The sequence below is a fragment of the Theropithecus gelada genome, chromosome 1 (assembly GCF_003255815.1).
Source record: "Theropithecus gelada isolate Dixy chromosome 1, Tgel_1.0, whole genome shotgun sequence".
Taxonomy (NCBI): domain Eukaryota; kingdom Metazoa; phylum Chordata; class Mammalia; order Primates; family Cercopithecidae; genus Theropithecus; species Theropithecus gelada.
The window spans coordinates 16,559,996-16,580,349 of record NC_037668.1 but is presented as its reverse complement, the minus strand read 5'-3'; the positions used below and the strand labels follow the sequence as shown (position 1 = coordinate 16,580,349).

The 20,354-nt window shown below is 44.9% G+C and overlaps 1 protein-coding gene across 6 annotated transcripts in view; it reads right to left on the bottom strand.

The window, feature by feature from the left end:
• PIP5K1A (phosphatidylinositol-4-phosphate 5-kinase type 1 alpha) overlaps nucleotides 1-20,354 on the bottom strand; it is a 52,388-nt gene that overhangs the window by 24,742 nt on the left and 7,292 nt on the right. For 2 of the 6 annotated variants that reach the window (XM_025354853.1, XM_025354838.1), the window contains exon 2: nucleotides 1,295-1,329. In XM_025354853.1, coding sequence (XP_025210638.1) covers nucleotides 1,295-1,329 — 35 coding nt within the window. Of the gene's footprint in view, nucleotides 1-1,167; nucleotides 1,204-1,294; nucleotides 1,330-20,354 lie in introns of all 6 variants that reach the window. The other 4 variants (XM_025354859.1, XM_025354845.1, XM_025354831.1 and 1 more) reach the window with 3 other exon arrangements.

Genomic DNA, 20,354 nt, shown 5'->3' with positions numbered 1-20,354 from the left:
GGCGAAGGACACAGTGAGCCAAGATCAAGCCCAGCCACTGTACTCCACACTGGACAACAGAGCAAGACTCCATCTCAAAAAAAAAAAAGGCAAGAAAGAAGAGACGGAGTAAACCAGTACAGCAGTCTAGAAAGCTAGAACGTTATCCCTAAGAGCCAAGATGCCAGAGCAACAGACATGAAATTACTCTTCATGATATCAATACGCATTGTTAATAAGCCAGAAGGCTGAGAGACCAGTGGAAACAGGATGTCACAGGGTTTTTTTGAGACAGGGTCTTGTCTCTGTCACCCAGGCTAGAGGGCAGTGGTGTGATAATGGCTCACTGCAGCCTCAACCTCCTGGGCTCAAGCAATCCCAAGTAGCTGGGACTACGGTGTGCACCTGGCTAACGTTTTAATTTTTGTAGAACCCGGGTCTCACTATGTTGCAAAGGCCTGTCTCGATCTCCTGGCCTCAAGCAATCCTCCCACGTCAGCCTCCCAAAGTGTTAGGATTACAAGCATGAGCTACCGTGACTGGCTGGATGTCCCAATCTTAAGACCTGATATTCAACTTCTATTCCTTCAGCCAAGGCCCTTAGTACCAGAAAACTCTCAGTATATCACCTGACAGATGCTGGAAGATGTTCTGAGAGAAAGCTTCAAGTCCCAGGTCAAAAAGGCCTGCATTCTGAGGCCCATTTCACAAAACCCAGGGGAGAGGCAAGAAGTGAGAAGAGGGTTAGGAAATACTCCATGGGAAGAAAGTTGAGCAAACTGACGATATTCTGGACAAAAAACAGAAACTTGGGAAACTAATAGTTTCTGCATAGCTCAAAGAAGTTCTTCATATTCATTGAAGGTATGTAATCAGGAGGCCATAACAGCAAAACTAAGAAAGTGAGCTTTAGTGTCAGACTGCCTGGGTTTGAATCCCAGCTTTACTAATCCCATTTAATAACTATGTAATCCTCACTTTCTTCATCTGTGAAACAGATAACAGTATTTGCCTCACTGTAGTTGTTTGCAGGATTAAATAAGAATATCTTAAAGGGCACTTAGGTACCGTATTTACTTTTTGGTACACGTTGCATTTGGTACATTTAAAATGCTCAATAAATGTGAGATATTGTTAATATTTAAAATAAACTACAATAAAAGTTGAGCTGCATAATTTCTAGCCTACCAATGAGATGTAAGAATCCTGTTTAGCTTCCAAGACCTAAGTAGATAAAAAATAAAAATGTCATAAACAGGTTCCTTCTATCCCAGAATTAAAGTTTTAGTAACCATTGTATCAATATGAAACTCACCTCAGGTGCCACAGGTCTCTTGATTCCAGATGCTGCTAGGAGGAAAAAAAAAAAAACACACACACACACAATCATAAGAGTGTATCACACATTCACATCTCTATCAAGCACACTGAAGGCATCAGAGTTTGAGTCAAACTAAACATGAGTGTAAACTCCTGCCTCTTGCTCAGTGATACCAGATCCTTTTGGATAGCAATTTTATATGTCCCTCTCTCCTTCTCCATACTCACATAGGCCTTGTGCATATTCCATTTTTATTCTAGCCCCCTTTCTTACTCAAATATTCATATTTCCTCTGGGAAACATCACTTTTTTTTTCTTTTTTTCCCAAGCTGGAGTGTAGTGGCATGACCTCAGCTCACTGCAAGTGATTCTCCTGCCTCGGCCTCCCGAGTAGCTGGGATTACAGGTGCCTCCCACCACATCCAGCTAATTTTTGTGTTTTTAGTGGAGGTGGGGTTTCACTATGTTGGCCGGGCTGGTCTCAAACTTCTGACCTCAAGTGATCCATCCACCTCAGCCTCCCAAAGTGCTAGGATTACAAGCATGAGCCACCGCACCTGCCCCTTTTTTTTTATTTTTATTTTTTAGATGGAGTCTTGCTCTGCCGCCCATTTTTTTTTTGTTTGTTTGAGACAGAGTCTCGCTCTGTCGCCCAGGTTGGAGTGCAATGGCACGATCTCGGCTCACTGTGAACTCCACCTCCTGGGTTCAAGCGATTCTCCTGCCTCAACCTCCTGAGTAGCTGGGATTACAGGCGTGTGCCATCACGTCTGGCTAATTTTTTGTATTTTTAGTAGAGACGGGGTTTCACCGTGTTAGCCAGGATGGTCTCGATCTGCCGACCTCGTGATCCACCTGCCTCAGCCTCCCAAAGTGCTGGGATTACAGGCGTGAGCCACCACACCCAGCCTTTTTTTTTCTTTTTGAGACGGAGTTTTGCTCGTCACCCAGGCTGGAGTGCAATGGTGCAATCTTGGCTCACTGCAACCTCCTTCTCCCGGGTTCAAGCAATTCTCCTGCTTCAACCTCACGAGTAGCTGGGATTACAGGCGCCCACCACACGCCTGGCTGATTTTTATATTTTTAGCAGAGATGGGGTTTCACCACGTTGGCCAGGCTGGTCTCGAACTCTTCACCTCAGGTGGTCCACCCGCCTCGACCTCCCAAAGTGTTGGGATTACAGGTGTGAGTCACTGCGCATGGCCAATTTTTGCATTTTTTAGAAGAGATAGGGTTTCACCAACTTGGCCAGGCTGGTCTTGAACTCCTGACCTCGTGATCGACCTGCCTTGGCCTCCCAAAGTGCTGGGATTACAGGCGTGAGCCACCGTGCCCACAAGAGCAAAGTTAGGCTCACAGCAAGGTTTAATTTCCAATTTACGTAGACCTTCGTGAAATTCTAATCATCATCTCAAAGAACACGGTTCCTGCCAAAACCCTCAGCTGTCCCATCCCCCAACATACCCACATGCTTGTACACACTAGCAACCATGGAATCTGATTCTCAATGAGGTACTCTGCATGCTTTCAGTTGAGAATAAAAATGCTGATTCTAGACTCTTTGGTCAGCGCCTGGCCTATCCTCCCCTCTTTTAACCCAGAGGAAAGGGTTTAAAAGACACCAGGGAGAACCAATAGCCAGCATCTGCTTCTAGTCTCGTAGTTACCACCCAGAAAGTAAGCTCCTCTGTATGCAAAAAGTCACTGAATAAAGTTAAACAAGGGAAAAAAAGCAGAGAAGTAATTTCAATGTAGAGTGGCTCTGAAGCTTTCTTACTCCCTAAAAAGTTCTACTTTGCTACCTTTCCTAGTTTTATCACACAAACATGTAGCTCTAGGGCTGCTACACTCTTGCAAAGTACCTAGAATAAAGATAAGAAGATGTTGCTCCATGGAATTTTGATGCCAACTGCTTAGCTATCTGCGACTGCAAAACTGGGACTAATTCCAAGAGTACGCAGAATGATGATGCTATTAAGAGTCTAAGTAATAATACTCAGACCAAGTGACAAAGAGAGGAGCAGAATCAGGACACAAGACCTACTACTCTCTTCCTTGCCTAAAGTTTTGCCCCTGTGGCATACATCAGAGATCCAACCTACCAAGGAACAGAAGAGAAAAATATCATACCTATTTTAAATCCAAAAAAAGGAAAAAAAAAAAATACACACACACACACACACACACACACACATTAATTTTTTTTTTCCTTTGAGACATGGTCTCACAATGTCACCCTGGCTGGAGTAGAGTGGTGCAATCTCTCTGCTCACTGCAGCCCCTACCTTCCAGGCTCAAGTGATGCTCCCACCTCAGCCACCTGAGTAGTGGGGACTACAGGCGTATACCACCATGCCCAGCTGATTTTGCTTTTTTTGCTATTATTCTTTTTTGGAGATATGAGGTCTCACTATGTTGCCCAGGCTGGTCTCAAACTCCTGGATTCAAGTGATCCTCCCACCTCAGCCTCCTGAGTTGCTGGGACTATCAGCCTGCACCACTGCACCTGGCTGTTAGCCAGACAATTTTTAAAGAGAATGAGATTCATCCCTATGGATAAAACCAGAATACTGTTCAACAGAAAATGTTTTCTAGTGTCCTTGTGAAAAATACTGTAGGTATACATTATCATTTTGGAATCCATACCCATGATTTATATATATCATTATCATTTTGGGTAGGGAGACAGCATTATAAGTTTATTCTTCCCTAGAAGAAAATATTTTATCTGAGAATCTTGACACCTGCAGCCCCCCATCTAAGGCAAAACTCTCAAAGGGCATTATTTGAATGTCTTTATTATCATCAGTCCACACTTGGAAGTGTGGCATGTACGATAAGAGAGGAGAACCTATTATCCAAGAGAGGGTATATAGGTGATAGCTTGGCTATAAATGCTGATAGCTTGGCTACAAATGCTACAGAGAAGGTCCTAGGCCAGCTTCTCCACACTGGCTCAATTTTAATATATCTCAGCCTCGGTTCAATGCCAAATTATTCCTGCTTTTTTCTCCATCACTCAGGCATCTCCACATTCTCTCATTTCTCTTTAATGCTGACTATTAACACTAAACTGCAATGCTGATATATTTTTAGAAACGTTATTTCTCTCCTATGACCGAACAACTTATGTTTGTATAAACACTTTGGAAACTTACAAATATATCTCATTTGTCCCTCAAAAAATACTACAGGGTTTGGAAACTATTTTAATTAAGGATTTCAGAGCGAAATAACCAAATATAATGTGCGAAACCTGTTTGAGTGCTGATTAGAAAAAAATAAACCATAAAAAGACATTTCTGAGAAAAAAGTTTTGAGAAGAAAAATTAAATATTAATTTTATAGATGTGACACTACTATTGTAGTTATATTATACTCTCCCATCCTCACCTCTAAAAGATTCCTTAAGTGTATTAATACGTTCTGAAGTATTTAGGAAAGAAATCCCATGAGGACTGGGCTTGCTTTAAAATATTCCAGGAAGGTAGAGGTAGAAAAATGAAGTATAGATGCAAGAAGATTGGCAAAATGCTGCTATCAAAGTTAGGTGATAGGCCAGGCACACTGGCCCACGTCTGTAATCCCAGCACTTTGGAAGGCCAAGGCAGGTGGATCACCTGAGGTCAGGAGCTCAAGACCAGAATCGCCAACATGGTGCAACCCCATCTCTACTAAAAACACAAGAAAATTGGCTGGGCAAGGTGGCGGGCGCCTATAATCCCAAATACTTGGAGGCTGAGGCAGGAGAATCGCTTGAACCCAGGGAACGGAGGCTGCAGTAAGCCGAGATCACACCACACCATCACACTCCTGGGCGAAAGAGCAAAACCCTGTCTTAAAAAAAAAAAAAAAAAAAAAGCTAGGTGATAAGTACATGGAAGCTCATTATACTATTCTCTCTACTTCACGTGCATCTGATGATTGTACAATGTAAGTAAAGGAAAAAAATACCACAGAAGAAAATAAAACAAGTCTGGATAATCAAACTTCTTAATCTGAGCTGACTTTTTTTTTTTTTTTGAGACGGAGTCTCGCTCTGTCACCCAGGCTAAAGTGTAGTGGCCGGATCTCAGCTCACTGCAAGCTCCGCCTCCCGGGTTCACGCCATTCTCCTGCCTCAGCCTCCCGAGTAGCTGGGACTACAGGCGCCCACCACCTCGCCCAGCTAGTTTTTCGTATTTTTTAGTAGAGACGGGGTTTCACCGTGTTAGCCAGGATGGTCTCGATCTCCTGACCTCGTGATCCGCCCGTCTCGGCCTCCCAAAGTGCTGGGATTACAGGCTTGACCCACTGTGCCCAGCCAGAGCTGACTTTTTTTAAATAGAGACAGGCAAGCCAGGCATGGTGGCTCATACCTGTAATCTCAGCATTTGGGAAGGCCAAGGCAGGCAGATCACAGGGTCAGGAGATCGAGATCATCCTAGCTAGCAAGGTGAAACCCCGTCTCTACTAAAAATACAAAAAAGTAGCCGGGCGTGATGACACCCACCTGTAATTCTAGTTACTCAGGAGGCTGAGGCAGGAGAATCGCTTGAACCTGGGAGGCGGAGATCGCAATGAGCAGAGATTGCGCGACTGCACTCCAGCCTGGGCAACAGAGTGACATTCTGTCTCAAAAAAAAAAATAAATAAAAACAGAGACAGGCATTGAGCACAGTGGCTCACATCTATAATCCCAGTACTTTGGGAGGCCAAGATGGGCGGATTAATTGAGCCCAGGGTTTTGAGACCAGCCTGGGCAACATAGGGAGACCCCATCTCGGGGAAAAATAAAAAAAAAAAGGAAAGAATATGTAAAGACAGGGTTCAGGCCGGGCACGGTGGCTCAAGCCTGTAATCCCAGCACTTTGGGAGGCTGAGACGGGCGGATCGTGAGGTCAGGAGATCGAGACCATCCTGGCTAACACGGTGAAACCCCGTCTCTACTAAAAAATACAAAAAAACTAGCCAGGCGAGGTGGCGGGTGCCTGTAGTCCCAGCTACTTGGGAGGCTGAGGCAGGAGAATGGCGTGAACCTGGGAGGTGGAGCTTGCAGTGAGCTGAGATCCGGCCACTGCACTCCAGCCTGGGCGACAGAGCAAGACTCCGTCTCAAAAAAAAAAAAAAAGACAGGGTTCAGCTATGTTGCCCAAGCTGGTCTTGAATGCCTGGGCTCAAGCGATCCTCCCACCTCGGCCTCCCAAAATACTGGGATTAGAAGCATGAGCCACGACACAAAGCCTACTTTCCAATTTTGTTTCTTTTTTTTTTTTAAGATGGAGTTTCGCTCTTGTCGCCCAGACTGGAGTGCAATGGTGCAATCTCGGCTCACCACAACCTCCACCTCCCAGATTCAAGAGATTCTCCTGCCTCAGCCTCCCGAGTAGCTGGGATTACAGTCATGTACCACAATGCCCGGCTAATTTTTTTGGTATTTTTTGTAGAGATGGCGTTTCACCATGTCGGTCAGGCTGGTCTCGAACTCCTGAATGCAAGTGATCCACCCGCCTCAGCCTCCCAAAGTGCTGGGATTACAGGCGTGAGCCACTGCACTCAGCCCTTCTTTTTTTTTTTTTTTTTTTTTTGAGATGAGAGTCTTGCTCTATCATCCAGGCTGGAGTGCACTGGTGTGATCTCAGCTCACTGAAACCTCTGCCTCCTGGGCTCAAGTGATTCTCCTGTCTTGGCCTCCCAAGTAGCTGGGATTACAGGTGTGCCCCACCACACCCGGCTAATTTTTGTATTTTTAGTAGAGACAGGGTTTTGCCATGTTGGCCAGCCTGGTCTCGAACTCCTGACCTCAAGTGATCTGCCCACCTCAGCCTCCCAAAGTGCTGGGATTGCAGGCGTGAGCCATTGTGCCTAGCCTACTTTCCAATTTTCAAGCTAAAACCACTTATTACAAGTCAATAACCACTTATATTAGAACAAAATCATTCAGAAAGAGATTGTTAGTCTAACTTTTAGCCTAATCCCTTTTATTATAAGAACACAGAGGAAGAGGTTAAGGAATGGGCTCAAAATCAAAGCATAGGCAGTGATAAGAGCCAAAACTAGAACCCACATTCATGATCCCTAATTCAAAACTTTCTTCTGAATCATCTTTGGCTTTTTTTTTTTTTTGAGTTAGAGTCTCATTCTGGTGCCAGGCTGGAGTGCAGCAGCACGATCTCGGCTCACTGCGACCTCCACCTCCCAGGTTCAAGCGATTCTCCTGCCTCAGCCTTACAAGTAGCTGGGACTACAGGTGCGCACCACCACGCCCAGCTAATTTTTGTATTTTCAGTCGAGACGGGATTTCACCATGTTGGCCAGGATGATCTAGATCTCTTGACCTTGTGATCCACCCACCTTGACCTCCCAAAGTGCTGGGATTACAGGTGTGAGCTACTGAGCCCGGCCTCATCTTTGGTTTTTAATTTCCTGGCCACCTAGAAAGCAGCTGGAACAATAAAGCACCAATGGAACTAGAATGCTCTAACAAACTAACTAAATCTCAGATTTGCTAATGGACAACATGAACACATATATTCTTCCCTCAAGGTACCCCCTCCTTTTCCCTGAGACAAGGAAATGTTTCATTTTCACTGATAGGATTAAGGGTATAGTTGTCCTCCTTCAGGTCCTCTCAAGGAAATTAACAACACTGTTCCTCTAGCACCACTCATCAACATCATTTGTAAAAAGAATATGAAAGTACCTTTCTTTCAGTGAGATTACCTTTGTTCTGAATTAGGCAATGCCAGTATTCTAGAGGAGCAGAAACTTTCAAGTCTGATACTTGAAAGTGCAGTTTCACAGTTTTATAGATGTTAAGGTTCTCACTAGCATAGAAAATACCTTTTTGTCTTTGTAACAAGACATTAACAATTTTAACACTGCCAGGCGCAGTGGCTCACACCTGTAATCCCACCACTTGGGGAGGCCAAAGTGGGCAGTGGATCACCTGAGGCCAAGAATTCAAGACCAGGCCGGGCGCGGTGGCTCACGCCTGTAATCCCAGCACTTTGGGAGGCCGAGGCGGGCGGATCACGAGGTCAGGAGATCGAGACCATCCTGGCTAACACGGTGAAACCCCGTCTCTACTAAAAATGCAAAAAATTAGCCGGGCGAGGCGGCGGGCGCCTGTAGTCCCAGCTACTCGGCAGGCTGAGGCAGGAGAATGGCGTGAACCCGGGAGGCGGAGCTTGCAGTGAGCCGAGATCGCGCCACTGCACTCCAGCCTGGGCGACTAAGCGAGACTCTGTCTCAAAAAAAAAAAAAAAAAAAAAAAAAAAAGAGAATTCAAGACCAGCCTGGCCAACATGCTGAAACCTCATCTCTATAAAGAAATACAAAAATTAGCCAGACGTGGTGGCATGTGTCTGTAATCCCAGCTACTTGCACGTCTGGGGCAGGAGAATCGCTTGAACCCAGGAGGTGGAGGTTGCAGTGAGCTAAGATCATAACACTGCACTCCAGCCTGGGCAAGACTCCATCTCAAAAAAAAAAAAAAAGAGAAGAAAAAGAGAAAGAAAAGATAATTAGCTGGACATGGTGGTACACATCTGTAGCCCCAGCTATTTGCGAGGTTGAGGTGGGAAGATGGCCTGGGCCTGGGAGGTCAAGGCTGCAGTGAGCTATGATTGTGCCACTGCACTCCAGCTTGGGTGACAGAACAAGACCCTGTCTCAAAATACATAAATAAATTAATACATTAATAAAATCAAAATGCTTCTGAAAGAATGAACAATAATTCCACCTACTGTATACAAAGGAGCTCAGAATTTTGTTGATTTAGGAAGGCTAAAGTCAGAAGGAGAAGTTCCCTTCTGTACTACCCTCTCCTTCAACCCAAGGACTCTTGGTTCAGACAGTAACAACAAATATTTAACCCGGTTTTAAGTAAAGTTAGTTCACACACAGACTTTCAAATTAGTGAGGGGAGCAGCAGCACAGTGGGTAGGAATGCAGCCTCTGAAATCAGAACACCTGAAAATCTATATCCCAGGGAAAACCAAAAAAAAAAAGAAGAAGAAGAAGAAGAAACAAAAAGAAATCAGAACACCTAGGTTTGCTAGGTTTGAATACTAGATTTAACATTTACAGCTGCGCACAATGGCTCAAGCCTGTAATCCCAGCACTTTGGGAGGCCTAGTGGGTGAGTCACTTGAGGCCAAGAGCTCAAGACCAGCCTGGCCAACATGGAGAAATCCCGTCTCTACCAAAAATACAAAACTTAGCTGGGCGTGGTGGCACTCACCTGTAGTCACAGCTACTCTGGAAGCTAAGGCACAAGAATTGCTTGAACCCAGGAGGCGGAAGTCGCAGTAAGCTGAGATCACAGCACTGCACTCTAGCCCGGGTGATGGAGCAAAATGTTGTCTCAAAAAAAACCAAAAAAACATTTACTAAGTAGGTAACCTTGGGTAGGTTGGTTAAAATTTCTCTAGAGCAGACTGGCTACCTTATCTATAAAATGTGGAAGAAACAACATGTACCTCCTAAGGTTGTTATGAGAATTAAACAAGTTACATATAGGCTTAATCTATAATAAATGCTCTACTTAATCTACAATAAATGTCTATAAATGCTAGCAATTATTATCACTGTGAATTATGAAATACCATCTACAGGACAGGAAGGGTCAGGGGAAATGAGAGGTACAACAGAAAGAGAAAAGGAAAAGAGTTGAGACAGGTTTACCGAAACAAAAGGAAATGAACATGAAGTTACAGGAAAATTTCAAGGGAGAGAAAAGGTAGTCACTGATTCATAATATACTGAAAAATTCTGAGAAAAGATACTTCCAGGTTAGGATAACATCTTTTTTGGAGAGGGCAGTGAGATATGGGAGCTAGAGTCAAATAATGCTTGTAAGGCATCCACAGCCTTCTTAGAAGACCATGAACTACCACTCCAAGAAGTCTGCAAATGTTATTGGGAAGAGGAGTTGGCTGCTAGTTACTGTAAGGAGCTCATGCTTCTTTAGCACAGATACACATCAAATCTACCTCTCTTATGGCTGACCCCACAGCACAGAAAGTTGAAACCTAATGAGGAAAAACAGAAAGTTATCACTTACTCCTGGGGTTCCATTTGCTTACAGCATAAGCATACATGTTTTTAAAACTCTAAAGTTTAAAATTATGAACTGGACCTGGTCAGATTCCTAGCAACATACTGTGAAATGTGGAATGATTTTTTTGTAATTCTAGGAAAATGTTCAAAAAATGGCAGAAGGAGAAGCCTCTGACACAAAAATTCTAGTAGTCACAAAACTTGTACTTCAAGTCATTTCACTCTGGAGTGAATTCAGACAGCAAAACATTTCAGGTATAAGGTTCCTCTGCAGCCAGACTCTTACCTTTTAAAAAAGAATGCCAGGCGCAGTGGCTCACACCTGTAATCCCAGCACTTTGGGAGGTGAGGAGATCACCTTAGGTCAAGAGTTCACAAGACCAGCCTCCTGGCCAACATGGTGAAAACCCGTCTCTACTAAAAATACAAAAATTAGCCGGGCACGGTGGCAAGCACCTGTAATCCCAGCTTCTCAGGAGGCTGAGGCAGGAGAATCACTTGAACCTGGGAGGCAGAGGTTACAGTGAGCCGAGATCGCGCCATTGCACTCCAGCCTGGGCAACAAGAGCAAAACTCCGTCTCAGGAAAAAAAAAAAAAAAAAGAAAAAGAAAAAGAGTGCACAGGCTGGGCATGGTGGTTCATGTCTGTAATCCCAGCACTTTGGGAGGCTAAATCAGGCAGATCACTTGAGGCCAGGAGTTCGAGACCACATGGCAAAACTGGTCTCCACTAAAAACACAAAAATTTAGCCAGGTGTGGTGGCGCTACTCAGAAGGCTGAGGTGGGACGATTGCTTGAGCCCAGGAGGCAGAGGTTGCAGTGAGCTGAGATCACACCATTCCGCTCCAGCCTGGGCGAGAGTCACAAGGTAGATTTTGTTTGAGGGTCTTCCGCTCCTTGAGGGCAATTTGGTACTAACTTGCAAAAAGTCGGCAGAGTGCGGTGGCTCACGCCTGTAATCCCAGCATTTTGGGAGGCTGAGGCAGGTGGATCACTTGAGGTCAGGAGTTCAAGACCAGCCTGACCAACGTGGCAAAACCCCATCTCTACTAAAAATATAAAAATTAGCTGGGCCTGGTGACAAGCGCCTGCAATCCCAGCTACCAGGGATGCTGAGGCACGAGAATCGTTTGATCCTGAGTGGCAGAGACTGCAGTGAGCCGAGATGGGATCACTGTACTCCAGTCTGGGCGACATAGCGAAACTCTGTCTCAAAAAAAAAAAAACAAAACAAAGCAAAAAGCCTTAAAAATCATTATGGACAATCTGACCAAGAAGTACTAAGTTATCCTAAGTAATCAGTGAAGCCAACAAAGATGTATATACAAGGATATACATTACAAGGATATACAAGGATTAGAGCAGTGTATATAACTAGAATTACACAGATCCCATTATTTCAAAGAATCTAAATGAACAATAAGGAACATAATATACATCATGGTGCCGTCATAAAATGGAACACTATATAACCATTATTTTTACGTATATTTATGGATGTCAATATAGAGTGGAAAAAAATTATATAGCATAATACAAGTTTTTATAAAACATTTATCTACAAATTCACATGTATTTATACACATAGAAAAGGTGCACAAGATTACATACCAACATGTTAAAAGATGACCATTTCCTGATAGTGGAAATAGGCTTATTTTATAACTTTAAATTTATATTTTTCCTTACCTATATAAACTACACAAATATTTTAATGTGTGTATTACATAATTTAACAATTAAAGAAAAGGAATGGCTTTACTATCATTTTCTTTGCTTAATAACCCATTTTTCCCAGTAAACCACTACTCAACAGTCCCACACATACAAACCACCACACTCCCAACACACACATTAACTCAAGCTCATTACAATCATGTTATGCTACTGTAAAGGAACAAAAAAAATATGAAAAGAAAATGCCAGAAATGTTGCTGACGATTCTAAGCTAAAAATAAGTCTTATGTTCTCATACCCTCTTTCTCAACTACATATTACTTTCAGATGCCTATATAACCTGAAACATACCTGTATCAGCACATATAAGAGATTCTCTCTTAAAAAGGGAACCATATCCCTCAAAAATCAACAGTCTCCTATAAAACAGGGATTCCCAATTTCAGCATATCTCCTGGATGCCAAGACTTCAAAAATATTAAAGAACTAGCTTCTAAATTATGAAAATAAGCTAGGAAATCATTAATGTTACTAAAATAATTCCAGAACAGCAGAACCAGTCAAGTCAAAAGCCAAAGTGAAAACGACCCAGTCAATTTCTGCTAAATACAATGTCCAGGCTACTCTGGACACACTGCCTATAAGGTAGCCCTGCTCCACAAGGAGCACTACCACAAAAAAATACAAATTTTATTTTTTTAAAAAGGGCAGGCCGGGCACGGTGGCTCACACCTGTAATCCCAGCACTTTGGGAGGCTGAAGCGGGTGGATCACGAGGTCAAGAGATCGAGACTATCCTGGCTAACATGGTGAGACCCCGTCTCTACTAAAAACAAAAAAATAGCTGGGCATGGTGGCGGGCGTCTATAGACCCAGCTACTCTGGAGGTTAAGGCAGGAGAATGGCATGAACCTGGGAGGCGGAGCTTGCAGTGAGCTGAGATCCACCACTGCACTCCAACCTGGGCCACAGAGCCAGACTCTGTCTCAAAAGGAAAAAAAAAAGGCAAAGTCAGCTGGGCCCAGTGGCTCACGCCTGTCATCCCAGCACTTCGGGAGGCCGAGGCAGGCAGATTACAAAGTCAGGAGATCAAGACCATCCTGGCTAACACGGTGAAACCCCGTCTCTACTAAAAACACAAAAACTTAGCCACGTGTGGGGGCAGAAAAAGATATTTTGTTCACGTTATCTCTTTTTTTCTTTTTTTTTTTTTTTGGAGATGGAGTCTCGCTCTGTCGCCCAGGCTGGAGTGCAGTGGCGTGATCTTGGCTCACTGCACCCTCCGCCTCCCAGGTTCACGCCATTCCCCCGCCTCAGCCTCCCAAGTAGCTGAGACTACAGGTGCCCGCCACCACGCCTGGCTAATTTTTTTTTATATTTTTATTTCTAGTAGAGACGGGGTTTCACCATGTTAGCAGGATGGTCTCGATCTCCCGACCTCATGATCTGCCGGCCACGTCCTCCCAAAGTGCTGGGATTACACCGCGCCCAGCCTTTTTTTTCTTTTTTTCTTTATTGAGACAGAGTCTTGCTCTGTCGCCCAGGCTGTAGTGCACTGAGGCGATCTCGGCTCACTACAAGCTCCTCCTCCCAGGTTCACACCAATCTCGCGCCTTGGCCTCCCGAGTAGCTGGGAGTAGCTGGGACTACAGGCGCCTGCCACCACCCACACCCGGCGGAGATGGGGTTTCACCATGTTAGCCAGGATAGTCTCGATCTCCTGACCTCATGATGTGCCCGCCTCGGCCTCCCAAAGTGCTGGGATTACAGGCGTGAGACACTGGGCCCGGCCAACCAAATATCTTTTTAAGTTTTTTTGGGTTTTTTTGGTCTTGAGACAAAGTCTCACTCTGTCACCCAAGCTTGAGGGCAGTGGCAGGAACACAGCTTACTGCAGCCTCAACTTCTCAGGTTCAAGTGATTCTCCCCTCAGACTCCAGAGTAGCTGGGACTACAGGCACACACCACCATGCCCGGCTAATTTTTATATTTTTTGTAGAGACAGGGTTTTACTGTGTTACCCAGGCTGGTTTCACACTCCTGAGCTCAAGCAATCTGCCTGCCTCAGCCCCCCAAAGTGCTGGGACTACAGATGTAAACCACTGTGCTCAGCCAAATAGTTCTGAAATGAGTTCCCCTCACCCTAGTGTGTGAAACAAAACAGAGTTGGCCTTAATAGCACAGCCTCTCCCTGCACTTTCAGAGCAGAAGCATTTCTGTCAGAGATGCAATGACATCATCTACTGATGAGAAACCAACAAGCAGTGTGTGACTGACTTTAATGTTTGAAATACACATATAATTTGGGGACGCTAGAGGCTAGCCGGATATGCATTCCTCAGACAACTGGAGTGTTGCCCAAACAGGTCATAGGGAAACAATCCCTAAGGTCCAATTTAATTACCTACCAACACTACTACATAAATATGTCAATAAGGCCAGGCACAGTGGCTCACGACTGTAATCCCAGCACTTTGGGAGGCGGAGGCGGATAGATCATCTGAGGTCAGGAGTTCGAAACCAGCTTAGTCAACATGGCGAAACCCATCTCTACTAAACTACAAAAAAATTAGCCGGGCATGGTGGCGCATGCCTGTAATCCTGACTATTTGGAAGGCTGAGGCAGGAAAATCACTTGAACCCAGGAGACGGGAGGTATGTAGTGAGCCCAGATCGTGCCACTACACTCCAGCCTGGGCAACAGAGCAAGACTCCATCTCAAAAAATAGATATGTATGTCAATAATTCCTACAGAGAGCACAAAGAGATAAGCAGCTTTTTTGGAATTAAAATGCTAACTCTCAGTGAACTCTTGGTTGATAAAGATGGAGAGCCACACCAAGCAGGGTGACTCATGCCTGTAATTCCAGCACTTTGGGAGGCTGAGGCAGGAGGATCGCTTTAGGCCAGGAGTTTGAGATCAGACTGGGCAATATGGTGAGACTATCTCCACTTAAAGAAAAAAAAAAAAAATAGCAGTGTGGTGGCCCATGCCTGTAATCCTGAGTAAGCTGAGGTGGGAGGATCACTTGAGCTAGGAGTTTGAGGCTATAGTGAGCTATCATCATGCCATTGTACACCACCCTGGGTGACAGAGTGAGATCCAGTCTCGAGAAAAAAAAAAAGCGGGAGAGGGGCCGGACGCAGTGGCTCACACCTGTAATCCCAGCACTTTGGGAGGTGGAAGCAGGCAGATCACCTGAGGTCAGGAGTTCAAGACCGACCTGGCTAACATGGCAAAACCCCATCTCTACTAAAAATACAAAAACTAGCCAGACATGGTGGCAGATGCCCATAATCCCAGCTACTTGGGAGGCAGAGGCACAAGAATCTCTTGAATTCAGGGTGCAGAGATTGCAGTGAGCTGAGATTGCGCCACTGCACATCAATCAGCCTGGGCAACAGAGCGAGACTCCATCTCAGAAAAAAGAAAGAAAAAAAAATGCAGGCCAGTTGCGGTGGCTCACGCCTGTAACTCCAGCACTTTGGAAGGCAGGCAGATCACAAGGTTAGGAGTTCAAGACCAGCCTGGCCAACATGGTGAAACCTTGTCTCTACTAAAAATACAGGCTGGGCATGGTGGTTCACGCCTGTAATCCCAGCACTTTGGGAGGCTGAGGTGGGCGGATCACCTGAGGTCAGGAGTTCGAGACCAGACTGACCAACATGGAGAAACCCCGTCCCTACCAAAAATACAAAATTAGCCAGGCATGGTGGCGCATACCTGTAATCCCAGCTATTCAGGAGGCTGAGGCAGGAGAATCACTTGAACCTGGGAGGCAGAGGTTGCGGTGAGCTGAGATCATGCCATTGCACTCCAGCCTGGGCAACAAGAGCAAAACTCCATCTCAAAAAAAAAAAAAAAAAATTAGCCAGGCATGGTGGTGCGTGCCTGTAATCCCAGCTACTAGAAAGGCTGAGGCAGAATTACTTGAACCCAGGAGGCAGAGGCTGCAGTGAGATGGGATCATGCCACTGCACTCCAGCCTGGGCAACAGAGCAAGACTCTGTGTTGGCCTGGGGGAAAAGAAAGCAAAACCCCTTACAACATAATAGAACAAAAATAAAATCTACCCAGTCATTTGCTGGACTATCTGAGGCAATCTCTCTGGTCCTAGTTAACTTGCAATACTGAAAGACACTCTATACGCCTGCAGGTGGGAGACACAAATTATTCTTCAATTGAAAATACTCTCGAAATGTCAACCTGCCTCCTGAGAAGTACTGCTGAACACATAGCTCTAAGGAAGTGTGTTTAAAAAAAAAAAAGTGTACCATCACAACATCCTCAATAATGACTGGATCAAGCCAATTAAAACCAAGTCAGCCGGGCGTGGTGGCTCACACCTGTAATCTCAGCACTCTGGGAGGCCAAGGCGGGCGGATCACGAGGTCAGGAGATCGAGACCATCCAGGCTAACATGGTGAAACTCCGTCTCTACTAAAAATACAAAAATTAGCCGGGCATAGTGGTATGTGCCCGTAATCCCAGATACTCAGGAGGCTGAGGCAGGGGAATCTCTTGAAAGCAGGAGGTGGAGCTTGCAGTCAGCCAAGACTGCACCACTGCACTCCAGCCTAGGCGACACAGTGAGACTCCATCTCAAAAAAAAAAAAAAAAAAAGAAGAAGAAGAAGAAAACCAAGACACATCTCAGAGAAAAGCTAAATTCTGTTTCTTAGCTGGTGTAAATTTTTCCTAAGCCTCCTCTAGGAAAGAGTCAGAAGTGCAAGGATGCGCCTAGAAACAAAAGCTTGAAAGCAATTTGATCTACCAGTCCTGGGGTCACCTCAGCTAATAGCCAACTAAAAGCAGTGTATCAAAGAATGAGCCGGTCAGGCACAGTGGCTCATACCTGTAATCCCAGCACTTTGGGAGGCTGAAGCGGGTGGATCACCTGAAGTCAGGAGTTCAAGAAGAGCCTGACCCAACATGGAGAAACCCCATCTCTATTAAAAATACAAAAATTAGCCAGGCATGGTGGCGCGTGCCTATAATCCCAGCTACTAGGGAGGCAGGAGAATCACTTGAACTCAGGAGGAGGAGGAGGATGCAGTGAGCCAAGATCGCACCACTGCACTCCAGATTGGGCAACAAGAGTGCAACTCTGTCTCAAAAAAAAAGAATGAGCAACATATTAAGATTAATCTTCATGGCCGGGCACAGTGCCTCATGACTGTAATCAACCCAGCACTTTGGGAGGCTGAGGCAGGTGGATTACAAGGTCAGGAGTTCGAGACCAGCCTGGCCAACATGGTGAAATCCTGTCTCCACTAAAAATACAAAAAGTAGCCAGGCGTGGTGGTGTGTGCCTGTAATCCCAGCTACTCGGGAGGCTGAGGCAGCAGAATCACTTGAACCCGGGAGATGGAGGTCGCAGTGAGCTGAGATCATGCCACTGCACTCCAGCCCGAGGGACAAAGCAAGACTCCATCTCAAAAAAAAAAAAAAAAAATATATATATATATATAGGTAACATATAGCCTTTATGCAACATCTTTACCTCAGTTTCCCAATTTGGAAAATGAGGGGGTTAAATTAAAATAACTCTACATTTCCCTCTAGTCAACTTTTGCTTCTAGTCCTACAAAACAAGTTTCATGGTTCTCAGACCTCAAATATGTATCCCCTGGCACAAAAACGTTCTTTGAAATTATGAAAAAAATCCAAGTCCTTCCTTAAAAGACTTGGGTTTCCTGAATAAGCTACCCATGGCCAAGAGGCACCTGAAATTTTTAGTAGATAGCCACCTACTAATTCTATTTCCAAATCTGGTCCTATCGATCTTGAAAAAGCAATGAATTTTGCTGGGTTAAAATGAACATATTTCAGACTAGGCACGGTGGCTCACGCCTATAATCCCAGTACTTTGGGAGGCCAAAATGGGCAGATCACTTGCGGTCAGGAGTTAAAGACCAGCCTGGCCAACATGGTGAAACCTCGTGTCTACTAAAAATACAAAAATTAGCTAGGCATGTTGGCACGTACCTGTAATCCCAGCTACTAGGGAGGCTGAGACAGGCGAATCGCTTGAACCCAGGAGGCAAAGGTTGCAGTGAGGGTCGCCTGAGGTCAGAAGTTTGAGACCAGCCTGGCTAACATGGTGAAACCCCGTCTCTACTAAAAATACAAAAATAGCTGGCATGGTGGCTCACACCTATAATCCCAGCACTTTGGGAGGTTGAGGTGGGCGGATCACCTGAGGTCAGGAGTTCAAGACCAGCCTGGCCAACATGGTGAAACCCCGTCTCTACTAAAAATACAAAAATTAGCCAGATGTTGTGGCACGCACTTGTAGTCCCAGCTACTTGGGAGGCTAAGGCTGGTGAATCACTTCAACCCGGGAGGTGGAGGTTGCAGAGAGGTGAGATCCCGCCTCTGCACTCCAGCCTGGGCAAAAGAGCGAAACTCCATCTCAAAAAAAAAAAAAAGGGTTAATATACTCTAATTAAATATCCTAAAAACAAACAAACAAGAACAAAAAACCCTCTTTCCATTCCCTCCCGCCAACTTCCTTTGCTCACCTCCCCTTTGCCCACCCCCAACCAACATCTCTAATCTTTTCGGATAGCTTATTCTGGATTATTTCCATATTGCTCAATTAAGTATACAAGGTAAATAATAAGAATATGCTGAACTCCCTACAACAGACCTACCTTCCTCTCTTTTTGCCAATGTCTTCCTCAGATTCCAACAGAGAGACTTTCCAGGAATTAGATATTTGTAAATTAATACATACTGAATACAACCATTACAAATAAACAGACTGAAATTTCACAAGAAGATAAAGAAAAATGGAGACAGTTTAACAAGATGGAGCAGTTGAGGGAAAAAAGTTCACTTCAAATAGAAAACAGTAACAGAATAGAAGTTTATAAGAGATATGAACAAAATAGGATAAACGTGAAAATTAAACACTCTATTTAGATGGGAAAGGGCAGAGAAGTGAGGTGCAATAGGGGAAACGGGCTTCTTAGGGTTTCCTCTAGGAAACACCATCGGTGGTGTTTCATTCAGTCTCTCTGGGCTGGGTCTGGAGCTCAGAAAAACAAAGATTCCCTCTCTACCTGGCCATCAGGAAAGAGTATATTCTTGAAGTATACTTTTGTCCTTGATCAAGGAAACCCAGCAAACAAAAAGAATAGGGAAAAATAAACTGATTAACTTTGGTTTTCTTGTTCCCTTTTCTTTTTTCTGAGACGGAGTCTTGCTCTGTTGTCCTGGCTGGAGTGCAGTAGTGCAATCTAAGCTCACTGCAACCTCCGCCTCCTGAGTTCAAGTGATTCTCTTGACTCAGCCTCCCTAGTACCTGGGATTACACGAGCACACCACCACACCCCACTAATTTTTGTAATTTTTGTAGAGACAGGGTTGCGACAAGCTGGTCTGGAACTCCTAATATCAGGTGATCCACCTGTCTTGGCCTCCCAAATTGCTGGCATTACAGGCATGAGTCACCACGCCTGGCTCTTGTTCCCTTCTTTATGTCAAGTAAGAATACTCCAAAATTCTAGGAGAGAGGCTGGGCAGTGGCTCACGTCTGTAATCTCAGAACTTTGGGAGGCCGAGGCAGGAGGATCGCTTGAGGCCAGGAGTTCAAGGCCAGCCTGGCCAACATGGGGAAACCCTCTCTACTAAAAATACAAAAATTATCTGGGCGTAGTGGCATACGCCTGTGATCCTAGTGACCCAGGAGGCTGAGGCAGGAGAATCGCTTGAACCTGGGAGGCGAGGGCTGCAGTGAGCCAAGATCACGCCACTGCTCTACGCTGGTCTGTAGCCTGGGCGACAGAGCAAGACTCTGTTTCAAAAAAATAAATAAATAAAATTCTAGGAGAGAACAATTTAAAGGATAAAATTACCACCTTCCCTCTCCCCAGTTTGCTGGCTGTCCTGGTATTATCTCTGTTGTTCACTTCAAAGGCTATAGTTTCCACTTTATTATCAAAGAAAAACAGGCAAATAAAATATTTAATAGCTATTAGGTAGCATATATTTGAGCAAAGGTATTAATCAGAAGAGTTTTGCCGGGCGCGGTGGCTCACGCCTGTAATCCCAGCACTTTGGGAGGCCGAGGCAGGCGGATCACGAGGTCAGGAGATCGAGACCATCCTGGCTAACACAGTGAAACCCCGTCTCTACTAAAAATACAAAAAATTAGCCTGGCGTGGTGGCGGGCGCCTGTAGTCCCAGCTACTCGGGAGGCTGAGGCAGGAGAATAGCATGAACCCAGGATGCAGAGTTTGCAGTGAGCCGAGATTGCGCTACTGCACTCCAGCCTGGGCGACAGAGTGAGACTCTGCCTCAAAAAAAAAAAAAAAAAAAAAAAAAAAA